We start from the raw sequence: 12,212 nt of genomic DNA on the forward strand, positions 1-12,212 counted from the left end.
GTGGGAGATACCTGATCTAATCTCAACGCTCTTTGAGATCCGGAGGGTTTGGACTTTCCCGTCCAACTGCTGGTCAGGGGCCAAGCCTTGAGGACGCTGGGTGGGCGATCAGTGCTTGATCAGACTAGGACTGAAGGGTCCGGGCTAAACTCCCTGCTTTATTTCTTTCATGTCAAAAGTCACAATCTACAAACCCTGATAAGGACTCAGGAGATGTAAGCCAGAAAGACGATGAGTGAAAACCGAGACGCAGAGAGAGGGTCTGTTTGTGTTGTCTTAGGAGGAACATCAGAGCCAGAGAGGGAGGATGTGCCGGAGGGAGTTCGCGTCTGAAAGAGTGGAAGGGGAACGGAACGCCGGAACTCCACACCCTGAGTGAAAGTGAGGCCCAGTGAAAGGGGTCAGCCTGAGGAATTTCGGTTCCCGCCCCACGACTCCAGGCTTTGACTACAGTTCCGCCCGCAGAAGCCCTGGGCCCCTTGCCCCGCCCCCAGGGGTTAATCGGATCGTACCATTATGCCATCATAGGGGCGGAGGTGAAACGTGGGCTAGTCTTGCAAAGCAAATAGTTCTTTGTCAGAAAAAACAGGATTATCTATATGATACGAACGGTTCTTAGTTAATACATTTCCTTTCTTCCTGCTAGGATCGTCTATATTCCCTGAAGCGTGCCAGGAGTCCGTCCATGATTCCCCCTTTCCTTTCCGTAGTTGGTACATCCCCCCGGGAGACGTAGGCGGGGAGGCGTACATAAACCTCGACGCAGGAGGCGGGGCTGCTCAGTCCTCGAGGCGTCGGTGCTCTGTAGTGTTGGAACCTTGTTGCTTGTCGGCCTGTGCGCGCGTGCGCGGACATGGCCTCAAACGGTATGTAAGGGCGCGAGGCGGTCGTGGCGCGCCGGCCTCGGACCTCATTCCCTCCCAGTCCAGCTTTTGTTTTTCGGTGGGACCCGAGCGGCTATCGAGTGCAGGATCTTTTCCTCGCACCACTGGCTGGAAGCAGCGGAGAGGGGTGGAAGGGGGAGGCCGATGTCGCCATTTTGTTTTGCTCCTCTGGCTCCTCGCGTGGGGCGGGAGGTCGTCCCTTCGCTGCCCCCTTCCTTGAGGTGAGGATTGGGAGGGACGCGGCTTATTGATTGGGAATGGGAGGCACGGATGGAAATGCTCGGTCTCCGTACCCGCTTCTCCCCTACGTCCCCAGCCGCGCGCTCGGGCCCGCTTTGTCGCAGTGCTGCATCCGGGCACTCGGAGGAGCGCGCACGCGCTCTGCTAGCCCCTCCCCCCTTTCTGGCGGCGCGAACCGCCCCCCCCCCCGCCCCGGGTCTCATTTCGGCCCTGCTTTTTGTCGCGAGACCCTCGACTGGAGGCTCCGCGGCGCGCGTCCGGTGTGGGCCGCGCCCCCGGGGTCCCTCGGGAAGGGGCGGGACCGCCTCGTTCCCGCCTCACTTGCCACGCGGCCGGGGGCGGAGGCTCGGGGTCGGGGCCGCGCGCCCGCTTAACGGCTGTGGGTGGGGGGCTGGGGAGTGATCTAACGGTCTTGAGGACCGGGCCCGAGGCCTTTCCCGCCTAAATTTCCTTTTACCGAGGTGGGAACTGAAAAGAACGGCCGCCCGAGGCCACACCCTCGGTGCTCTGGCTCTTTACTGCGAGGGAAGCGCCTCGTTTCCTGTATCGAGGAGATGAGCCGATCAGGCCCGTGCGTCTTCCGTGTGGCGTTTTAAAAAGCACTTTGGCTTCTTTGGATTCGCCTAGTCTTCCCGCCCCGGAGTTAGGCAAGGGGGATAGGAAAACGCACTCGTTTGGGAGCCTCAGGGCTGGGGGCTTGGGTACCAGCCAACGTGCTGATCAGAGTGCTTTCTTCTCTTGGTTAGCTGGCTTTGCACCAAAAGCTCCCATTTCCAGGCTCCAAGATGGGGCAAAGGGTGAAGCGTGGCCTTTTGTGAGATATTCTTGTTCTTCGGATTGAGAAAGCGGAGGCTCCTTTCGGAACAGTTCTGCCTCTGGCTTGAATTAAAAACCTGTCTTGCTGAAACAGCTGTGTGATTTCAGCCTAACTCTTGGCGATGTGTTCCTCCTCGAGGGGGCGTGAGAAAGAAATGTGTAAATCTTTGCAGTTCCTGACATCGATTGAAGTTGCGGACAGTTGCTGCTGTCCGTTAGCACTCTTGCTTTTTCAAGTACTTAAGGCTTCTTTCTTGGTTTTGTGGAAATGCGCTCTTTGTGTTTTTTATTGTAAGAAAACTTGACTGGTGTCTTGCAGACTGCCCCTCGCCAGTAGAGTTTCATGAGGGAATTTATGCCTCCTTTGTTGATTGTCTTATCTGGGGTTCCCGAAGCTTAAGTCATTTAGCTCTAGTCTATTCTGAGGAATGGCTGAAGGTAATAATAATCGTGTTTTTCTTTTGCAGACTATACCCAACAAGCAACCCAAAGGTGAGTCTCCCTTCTGCGCTTCCAGAGTTTGTAGAGGGCGAGGGTGGCTAAGGTTTCTTTTCCTGAGAGCACTGTTTTTTTCTCCAGCTACGGGGCCTACCCATCTCAGCCTGGGCAGGGCTACTCCCAGCAGAGCAGTCAGCCCTATGGGCAGCAGAGTTACGGTGGCTACGGCCAGTCTACGGACACTTCGGGCTATGGCCAGAGCAGCTACGGTAGTTCTTATGGACAGACCCAGAACAGTGAGTCTTAGTGGGTCACCCCACCTCTTCTGCTCTTTGTGAATGTTGCTTTTCTTAAACCTAAACAGTGCTGAAAAGTTCCCCTTGCCAGTCTTGGACCCTTAAAGCTCTTTGATGTTTTGAGTCCTTTCAAACAAAAAGACTTAATTGGTTTGTAATCTTGTTTTCTTTTATTTTCTGTGACTTTTTACTTTTCTGTTTATGCTGCTGTTTTCCCAATTTCTCCTAAGCATGAAAGTGAAATAAAGATGGGAGGAATATTCTCTAGAGGGAGCAATGCTTTAGGTTTTTAAAGAGGGAAAATGACTTGCTTGAAGATGTTTGAAGTCAGATGGCATCACATGATATACCAGAAGGTGGAATTTGCCCTGAGATCCCTGAAGTGTAAATAGTAACATGTTGTCTTTATTTGTTGTGCACATGGTTGGGGAGGTTAAAGTGCTGTTAGTGAATAGAGATCTCTTGGGCTGTGACTAGTGGTGGTCCTGAAGGCTGGCTTTGGGGGTGTGTGGGATGAGATTAGAACTCAGAACTTGAGTAGAAGTTGAAACACAGGTTTCAGGTAGAAAGGTAATCTCTTTAGCTATGATTTGCAAGATTGCCAAGCATCTTATAAGAGGTTGACTTAGCACGTATGGGAAGCATTAGTGGTATACAGTGGTGGTCTCAGTGCATTCGCTGCCTGTTGTCTTCCTCATAGCTTTTGTGACTTCACTTCTCCTTTCCTGTAGCAGGCTACGGCGCGCAGTCAGCTCCCCAGGGGTATGGCTCAGCTGGTGGCTATGGCAGTAGCCAGAGTTCTCAGTCGTCCTACGGGCAACAGTCCTCGTACCCTGGCTATGGTCAGCAGCCAGCTCCTAGCAGCACCTCAGGAAGGTAAGGAGTGGGTGTGGAGAGGACTGAAAACATTAGGGGTGAATCCGTAAGGAATGATAATGTGATCAGCAGTGGGAATAACTATGAGGGGTAATGGGTCAGTGGTGGTCTCTTTTGGGGACAGAGAATGGATGTACCAGAAGTGAAGTCTGGACACACTGGGATTGTGACTCTTTGTCTTTTTCTTTTCCCCTAGTTATGGTGGCAGTTCTCAAAGCAGCGGTTATGGGCAGCCCCAGAGTGGAGGCTATGGCCAGCAGTCTAGCTATGGTGGACAGCAGCAAAGCTATGGACAGCAGCAAAGCTATAACCCCCCTCAGGGCTACGGACAGCAGAACCAGTACAACAGTGGCAGTGGAGGTGGTGGAGGGGGTGGCGGAGGTTAGAGGTTTTCTTCTGCTCTGTCTCATACCTGCTTTTTGCAAGACATTGTATTCTCTTAGGCCCTTACCCTGAAAGGGTTCTTAAAAACCTTGCATTTTTGTGTCCTAGCTTTATCTGTATTTCTAGTGACACTTATTCCCTGGCACTCTTGAACTGTTCTATGCCACCTCACAGTCTGTTTTGTCCTTTTTAAAGGCATGCTTTTCTTTCCTGACAGGTAGCTATGGCCAAGATCAGTCCTCCATGAGCGGTGGTGGCGGCGGTGGTGGTTATGGCAATCAGGACCAGAGTGGTGGCTACGGGGGAGGCCAGCAGGACCGTGGGGGCCGTGGCCGGGGCGGTGGCGGTGGTTACAACCGCAGCAGTGGTGGCTATGAACCCAGAGGTCGTGGAGGTGGCCGTGGAGGCAGAGGCGGCATGGGGTAGGTGTCTTGTGAGCCAGGGCGTACCAACAGTGGGAAGGGTGGGGGGTTGCATGAATCTCCCTTGAAGCCTAGTCCTGTAGTGCATGGGTAGTCTGATTCTGGGAATTTGTGAGGACTTTTGATTTGGGATCTTGACTGTTTCTTTTTCGTACATCCATCCCCATTTTATTTTTGTGAGAACTTGGAAGCCTGAACTTCTACCCACACCTCTGTACAGAGATTTGAGTACTGACAACTTCCATCTGTAAAGAAAAAGGAGAAATGTAGGGGTATATGTGGATTGGAGTCATTGATATCCTAGACAAGAAACATGGACGTAAAGGCTTCTTTCTCTGCAAGGGAAACCAGTGATCCCATTCCTGGTGATAGGGAAACTTGTTACTTGTATTCCCATGTGTCCTCTAAAGGAGTTGTCAATGGTTAACCTGACTTGAGCTTCCAGGAATTGGCTACTCTCTCTTCCTGTATTCTGTAGTCACTTGAATCCACGAGCTTGACTTGTACTAATCTGACGGACTGTAATGATTTCGTGCGTGACTTGGTTCTTGGGGCTCTCTGAAGTGTGCAGACCTTTTGGACAAAGTACAGTACGCTCGACAGTGGTCTCCCCTCACTTGCTCCACTGTCCCCCTTCCTCCGGTTACTTGTCCAGCTGGACCTTCTTTGCTCCCCTTCCTGCTGAAGCAAAACCTTAGATTTGATGTTAGAGCATTTGTCTGTTGGTAAATAACCATTGGAGGGACCCTTCTCTGTCTCTCTCGAGAAGGGGAGGAATGTCAGTGTGTTATTCCTTTTGGGGAAAAAGTAAGTTTTATAAAAAGTTTGTGTATGGTAAGTATTCAGGAGGGGGGTGGGGGCAGTGCCAAAAACCTTACAGAAATAAGGAAAACTCTGTTGTGTGCGTGTGTTTAATGCAAAACTTTAAAAAAAGAAAAGCAACTGTTATGTGACTGTTAACTTGCTCTGCATTTTATGTGCCACAGGTATGAAAGGTGACATTGCAAAATACTCCGCTCTTCTCGCAGTGTAGAAGGGGTGACCCCGGGGGTGGGGAGAGATCAAAACCAGCTCAGTAGTTAGGGTAGGGCTTAGCTAAGTTTTGTCTCGCTTTAAGGGGAAATTGCCTTTGGTTTTGACTTTTTATGGAATGGGGTTGGGTCTGCTTGCTGCTTTCAAAGCAAAAAAAAATCACAAAAATGTGTTCAGGGCTACCCCAGCCTGGTGTGAAATGTCTTCTGCGTAAATTGGGGGTAGGGTTTTTTAAACCAACTACTGGGTTGTCAACTGCTTGCGACAAGAGGAAAAAACATCTGCTACATCGGAAGAACGACCAAGGAAAATGGGTCTTTTTTTTTTTTCCTAGAGGAAATAGATATATAACCTTTTAAGCAAAATCCTTAACAATTGTGTCTGAGAAATTGCACACGTGTGTGTGACATGCTCACAGGTCAGACAAGGGGTGGTCAGGAAGGGGAATGTATTTTAGTAGCCACTTGCATTATCATTTTCCCAAAACACCTACCTATGTTTGGGGAATGTTGAACAAAACCAAAAACCGCCCTTTTGTAGCCGTTGGAAGCTTCATGTCCTTTCTTCTAACTTGTCTTCTCCAGCGGAAGTGACCGTGGTGGCTTCAATAAATTTGGTGGTAAGTGAACAGAGTTTCCAAAATTCCCAACTCCCAGCAATGCTTTGTCTGATTGTTCATTTGCAGTTGTCTTAGCGTGTTTTAAGTGTCACAAGTTTTGGAGTGTCCAAAACCACCTCCAGAAAGGGGTGGGGTGGAATGCCACCTGCTGCCAGATGTGTGCTAACCTGGAGGCAGGCAGGGAGTAAGACTCAGCAGGCGTCTGGTACCAAACTGGTTTGACCCAGGTTGATAAGAGGTGTTTAGGAGGCCTCTGGACAGGAGTTTCGCCACACCCGGCGCTTAGTGACCGCCGTTACGAGAACGTGGAGAGTGTGTGCTGGAACATGTGATGCCACCTTGGCTTTAGGATCGATCCTTTGATCAGTGTGTCCGAGGCTTGTGTGTATGCGTGAGTGTGTTTAACAACCTCCAAACGTTTTAATTCTGGACGAGGGATGAAGTATTGCCCTGCCCTGAGGATGGTGAAGTTGGTTTTTATTTATGTATTAAATACTGAATGGTGTCAATGCAATCCTACATACACGTATTTAAACTCAACTCAGATGGGCTAAATAGCAACTAGTTCTGGGCAGGAAGGTGTGAACTGCTTCCAAGAAAGGTTGGGAGCATGTGTGGCTCTCATGGGAAATTCTCAGGTCTTAATAACAGCACAAACTGAATTCATGGAAAAATGGCAAATTTGAGAAGTCTCCCAGTAAGCTGGAACTTTTCTGGTCTGGTTAACTAACAAAAGGTTACTTGATTTGTCTCAACATGTAAAGCCAAAGGCTTGGGTTCATGATTTAGGTGTCATTGAGTGTGGCTACAACATTTATATATGGTGAATTCAGATAAACTTTGGGCAAAGATGGTCTCTGGAAAAAAAGAAAATAGAGGCTGCATTATGGAAATAAGATTTCTGGTCTGTTCCCTGGGACATGCTTAAAACATACAATAGCTATTATGTATGATTTTTATTTTCATGTGGTTTTTGGGGAAACAACATGGTTTTAAGACTCGTTTCGAAAGATGACATTAAAAATTGTTCCACAAGGGATAAGTGTCTCTGGTGCTAAAGTTTGGAGAAACTGTATGGATGCATATCACATTGCTGGTGATGAGCCCATTTCTCTCTGGGGCGAGAGAAGAGGGCCAAGCTATGAGTTGGTTTGTTAACTTCAATGGGTCTCCCTCCTAGCCCTCCCAGTCTGTGCTGAGGACATTTCCCAGCCTGAGCTGGGGGAGGCAGCATTTTCTGAAGTGTGGAGTTGTCCCTGTGGGGACTCAAGTTACATGCAGACCTTAAGAAAAGGGGCCTGTGTCTTTCCCAGACCTGCCTAGGGTTTTCTCTGGGCAGGCAACCCAGAACAGGGTTTGGAGTGAGGCTGGCTGTGAGCACTTACCTGATGTTTTGCAAAAGTTTGAATTTGGTGTTAATTTTTTTCCTGTCTTTCTCAGCCTCTTAACTAACGGCTCCTCTTTCCTTGTTTTTTTGTTTTTGTTTCTTTTTTTTTTTTTTCTATGTCACTTAAGGCCCTCGGGACCAAGGATCACGTCATGACTCTGGTAAGTCCACAGGTGGCAGGAAAGAGGCTAAAGTGGTAGCAGGACTGTTTCTTGGATATTGTTCAAACTTAAGGGAATCTGAAGAAGAGCGGGGCTAGAGAAGGAAGATGTGGGGAAGAGAGTTCAGGTGTAGCTGTGTTTGACAGTGTATTTAACAAAAAAGACACAGGGAAGCACTTAGTGTGCTGTTTGTTTTGATTATGTTTGTATGCTGCATCTTAGTGTAAAATTCGTTTCTTGGGGGTCTTCAACTGAAAGTTGACAAACACTGGTGTGTTCTTGGGCAATTAACTCCTGAGCCCTGGTTTCTTTTATGAATATCAACATGTTTCAAGGGGGTAGTTGTAAAACTAAATTTTAATTTGTGAAGCGGCTAGCATACAGGCATTCAGATAATGAAGTAGAGTTGGAGATTTGTTGGATCTACACCACCAGTACTTTATGTTAATTGGTTTAGAGATTTTCTTTCTTTGAAAGCTAACTGTCAAGTATTCAAGTTCAGGTTATTAAGTGTCACTGACTTGTTTTATCTTTGGTTGTTTCTTCTCTCCACTTTTCCTGCTGTGTTTGGCAAGCAGAACAGGATAATTCAGACAACAACACCATCTTCGTGCAAGGGCTGGGCGAGAATGTTACAATTGAGTCTGTAGCTGATTACTTCAAGCAGATTGGTATCATTAAGGTACTTATGGGAACTTGTCTTGCGTCCACTGCAAGGGCACAGGTTTGATTCCCTCATTGGGGAACTAAGATCCCACATGCTGCACTGTGTGTCTCCCCCAGCCCCAAAAGAAAGGTACTTCTGAAGCAGAGTGGGTGCTTTCTATCAGTGCTGCAGGCTTTGGGATTTCATACCTTAGTGGAAATAGAAGTCTTAATGGTTGCCTGCTTCATTTGTTGAGGAAAAAGCATTAACTGTTGCCATTCCAAAGGGAATCACATTTTAACACAAAAAGGCACAATTGGTTAAAAAAGTGATTAAGACTTTTGAATTTGTAGTCTGTAATCTTTATCATTTAATATTGAAGGGAGAAGCAGTTAACAATCAATGGCTTTCTTTCAAGTTACGTGTGAAATAGGAAGGTATGGTTTTGATAGTGCTGTATTCTCTTAAGACTGATGTGATCTCATGTTGCGTTCTTCAGACAAATAAGAAAACAGGACAGCCCATGATTAATCTGTACACAGACAGGGAAACAGGCAAACTGAAGGGAGAGGCCACGGTATCATTTGATGACCCACCTTCCGCCAAAGCAGCTATTGACTGGTTTGATGGTAAGTCTGAGGAGGCTGGGGGAGAGGGCATCTAGCTTGGGGAAACAGGTTGCATTTTGAGGATTTCTTTGAGTCTTCGAAGACTTAACAGCACTACACTGTTGGTGTAGTCTTATATTTGCTTATGTCTCATGAGATTGTAAACATCTGTAAGAAGGCAGTCTTCTCTTGATTGTACCAGGTGTACTTTTGGACCCACAGGCCATAGGTGTTAATAAGAAGTCTCTTTTATACCTCCTTTATTTCTTTAGGTAAAGAATTCTCTGGGAATCCTATCAAGGTCTCATTTGCTACTCGGCGAGCAGACTTCAATCGGGGTGGTGGCAATGGTCGTGGAGGCCGAGGGCGAGGAGGTGAGGAGCTATTTCTACTGCTATAAAGAAGTGATGGGGAGAGAAGGGGGAAGGAGGATGGTAAGGGCTTGTTTGGGAAAGACGTTGGCCACACTTGGAAGGGGAGCAGACCTGTTCTTGGCTCTGTTCTAGGACCCATGGGCCGTGGAGGCTATGGAGGTGGTGGCAGCGGCGGCGGCGGCCGAGGAGGATTCCCCAGTGGTGGTGGCGGGGGCGGAGGACAGCAGCGAGCAGGGGATTGGAAGTGTCCTAATCCGTGAGTGAAACGGCTTCATTTTTTTCTCAGCCCACTGGTACGTGTGCCCTTTGATGTTAAAGTATGTGCCAAGTTGCTTTAGTCCTATCTGACTCTCTGCAACCCCATGGACTGTAGATTGCCAGGCTCCTCTGTCCATGGGGAGAACCCCATGGTTCTCTAGGTTCTCTAGGCGAGAATGCTGGAGTGGATTGCCATTCCCTTCCCCAGGGATCAAACCCAAACCTCTTCTGTCTTTTGCATTAGCAGGCAGGTTCTTGACCACTAGCACCACCTTGATGTTAACGAGAGAGTTTGTAGTTTCTGACTAATGTCAGAGCTACACTGACAGGGACAGGCTTGGCCAGGAGTCATCTAGACTGGGCTCAGTAACCTTCAGTCTTTGTCTCTGCTCCTGAGAAACAGGCCTCTTGGCTTTTCCGAGGCCTCATTCTCCTCACGTATCCCTAGGGTCACTGGAATTTTGATAATTCTAGGTCTTGGCCATTTCCACCCCTCCTCTCCACCCCTGCCAACACACTTGGTCTTATTTTCCTCAGTACCTGTGAGAACATGAATTTCTCTTGGAGGAACGAGTGTAACCAGTGTAAGGCCCCTAAACCAGATGGCCCAGGAGGTGGACCAGGAGGTTCTCACATGGGTAAGGAAGAGGCGGAGCTGCTGTTGGGATCTGTAGGGCGGCTAGACAAGGGGCGGGAGGAGGAGTCTGGGGATGTGATAGAGGGTTGGATCATGTTTCTCTTTTTTACAGGGGGAAACTACGGAGATGATCGGCGTGGTGGCAGAGGAGGCTATGATCGGGGCGGCTACCGAGGCCGAGGAGGGGACCGTGGGGGCTTCCGAGGGGGCCGGGGTGGTGGGGACAGAGGTGGTTTCGGCCCTGGCAAGATGGACTCCAGGTAAGTAAGACTAAATTGAAAGGAAACTAGAGCGGTTGACCAGATTCAATGGGATTGTAGGGTTTGGGGAATGTGGTTTCATTTTGAGGGCGGGATTGGAAAGCTGAGACTAATGCTTGGGTTGGAAGTGAGGGAAGGAAAATTATCTGGGGGAGCTAGTCTGTGGATGCCCACGTGCACTCTGCCTAGGGAGACGAGCTGTCTCTTGGGGTGGGTAGCAGGGCAGATCGTGTTTTGGGGGTGGGTGGGTAGAGAGGTTGGAACCCAGACCTCATGGATGCTCTTTCTTGCAGGGGTGAGCACAGACAGGATCGCAGGGAGAGGCCGTACTAGCCTGGCTCCTGAGGCCTTGGAGCAGCTTTCTTCCTGTACCCAGTGTTACTACCCTCATTATTTTGTAACCTTCCACCTCCTGATCACCCACGGGTTTTTTGTGTCGGACTATGTAACTGTAACCATACCTCTGGTTCCCATTAAAAACCATCATTTTAGTTAAATTTTCTTCCTTTTCCCCCTCTTCACTCTCCTGGAGTGTGGATGTCCAGGTCAAGAACGTGGGGAGTTTTTGCCCTATTCAGATCAACCAACCTAACTTGCTTTGTGGGAACTGGAATAATTTGTTCCCGCTCAGCAGGAACTAGAATAAAGTGTTTGATACTTGGTTCAGGGGAGCAAAGGTCAAGTGTATCTTTGAAAGTAGAGATTAAACTTCCTCTGTTACAGTAAAAATTGGATGAATGAAAGGGGTAAATGAAAAAGATCATGTGTTGCCCCTGATTTTTGTCCAGCCATGTGGAAATTTTTCTTCTACCTTGTTGATTGATGTGCTGAATTTTGTGGGCTTATTTGTAGCAGTTTTGTTCCTTTCAAGGAGTTCTGGCACTTTTCTAAGGGTGGGGATCAAACAAACTTCCAGGGTGCTATTCAAGCTTGATTGACCCTGATTAGGTCATGTAGTTAACCAGTTGGGTTTTTTTTCCAGGAAGGGGAGAAGCTGAGCACCTAACTAATGGCAGATACGCTGTGGCCTTGCTCACAAGTTTTCATAGGTGGAGAACGAAGTGCCTGGGTTCTGTGGCTCTCACAGTCAGGAAATGGTCAATGCCAGGATGCAGCCCCTGTCATCTTCCAACTTGATTTTCATTTCTTGGCATTTCTTTCTGAAACATATTCCTATTCTAAACATTTTTTGCTTAGACCTGACTTAGAATGCTGAATTTTAGGGACAAAGACTTGGGAATGAGATAAGATGGTAAAAGGGAAAGGTAGCTGGAAAAGTAAGATAAGGCAATTCTTTTGATATTTCAGTGAGTGGGCTTCCTTCCCACTAGTTTTCCTGAAGGTGGGGCTCTGGGTATTGTCTGCTGAGACAGTGGTGTAATTAGGTCACATTCACATCTGCCAGTACTCAAAAGTCTGGTATTTTGAGAAAGGGAAGGGGTTGGGCGGATGAGTTGCCACCTCAATAGTGCCCCTTAACCTGACACACCTTTCCTGACCCCAGAAAACTACCCTTTCAACTCAAAACTTGAATTTAGGAAACTTGCCCATTCTTGCCAAGCAGACATAGAACTTAAAATCATAACCAACAATAAACAGTGTTCTTTGTTGTCAGAAGCACAGCTCATCAGAGTGCCTGGGACCCCTTGTGGGAAGTGCTTTTCTTTTTCTGAAATTGTTGCATTTAAGAGTTGATTCATCCTCAAACCTCTGTTGATTTGAGATAGAGGCTGTGGTTTTGTCCAAAGGAATAGCTACCCTCCCTGCTGAGTGGAGGTGTTCTGTTGAGAGGAGGTGGAGAATGGCTGAGGTTCTCCAGGCAGTGCTTTTATTTGGCTTGTGGAACTTGGTACTTATGAGAAGCCCTCAGATTT

The 12,212-nt window shown here is 48.2% G+C and overlaps 1 protein-coding gene across 4 annotated transcripts; it reads left to right on the forward strand.

The window, feature by feature from the left end:
* Positions 1 to 774: 774 nt before the first annotated feature.
* FUS (FUS RNA binding protein) lies at positions 775 to 11,014 on the forward strand. Of its 4 annotated transcripts, none has more exons than XM_020893747.2 (15): positions 775 to 866; positions 2,408 to 2,432; positions 2,520 to 2,674; positions 3,406 to 3,550; positions 3,747 to 3,931; positions 4,152 to 4,356; positions 5,973 to 6,007; positions 7,523 to 7,555; positions 8,134 to 8,237; positions 8,701 to 8,830; positions 9,082 to 9,183; positions 9,316 to 9,439; positions 9,979 to 10,079; positions 10,191 to 10,338; positions 10,632 to 11,014. In XM_020893747.2, the coding sequence occupies exons 1-15, from the start codon at positions 854 to 856 to the stop codon at positions 10,669 to 10,671; spliced, it is 1,545 nt and encodes a 514-aa protein (XP_020749406.1). In that variant the 5' UTR covers positions 775 to 853; the 3' UTR covers positions 10,672 to 11,014. The 4 variants fall into 4 exon arrangements, with proteins under 4 accessions (XP_020749406.1, XP_020749409.1, XP_020749408.1 ...); XM_020893750.2 differs by having other exon boundaries at positions 3,747 to 3,910; XM_020893749.2 differs by having other exon boundaries at positions 3,409 to 3,550.
* The last annotated feature ends 1,198 nt before the right edge of the window (positions 11,015 to 12,212 follow it).

The sequence above is a fragment of the Odocoileus virginianus genome, chromosome 33 (assembly GCF_023699985.2).
Source record: "Odocoileus virginianus isolate 20LAN1187 ecotype Illinois chromosome 33, Ovbor_1.2, whole genome shotgun sequence".
Classification (NCBI taxonomy): Eukaryota; Metazoa; Chordata; class Mammalia; order Artiodactyla; family Cervidae; genus Odocoileus; species Odocoileus virginianus.

Coding starts and splice junctions, on each gene's coding strand:
- FUS (XM_020893747.2), top strand. Junction 2,433..2,519: donor ACCCAACAAGCAACCCAAAG/GTGAGTCTCCCT, acceptor TTTTTTCTCCAG/CTACGGGGCCTACCCATCTC. Junction 8,831..9,081: donor AGCTATTGACTGGTTTGATG/GTAAGTCTGAGG, acceptor TTATTTCTTTAG/GTAAAGAATTCTCTGGGAAT.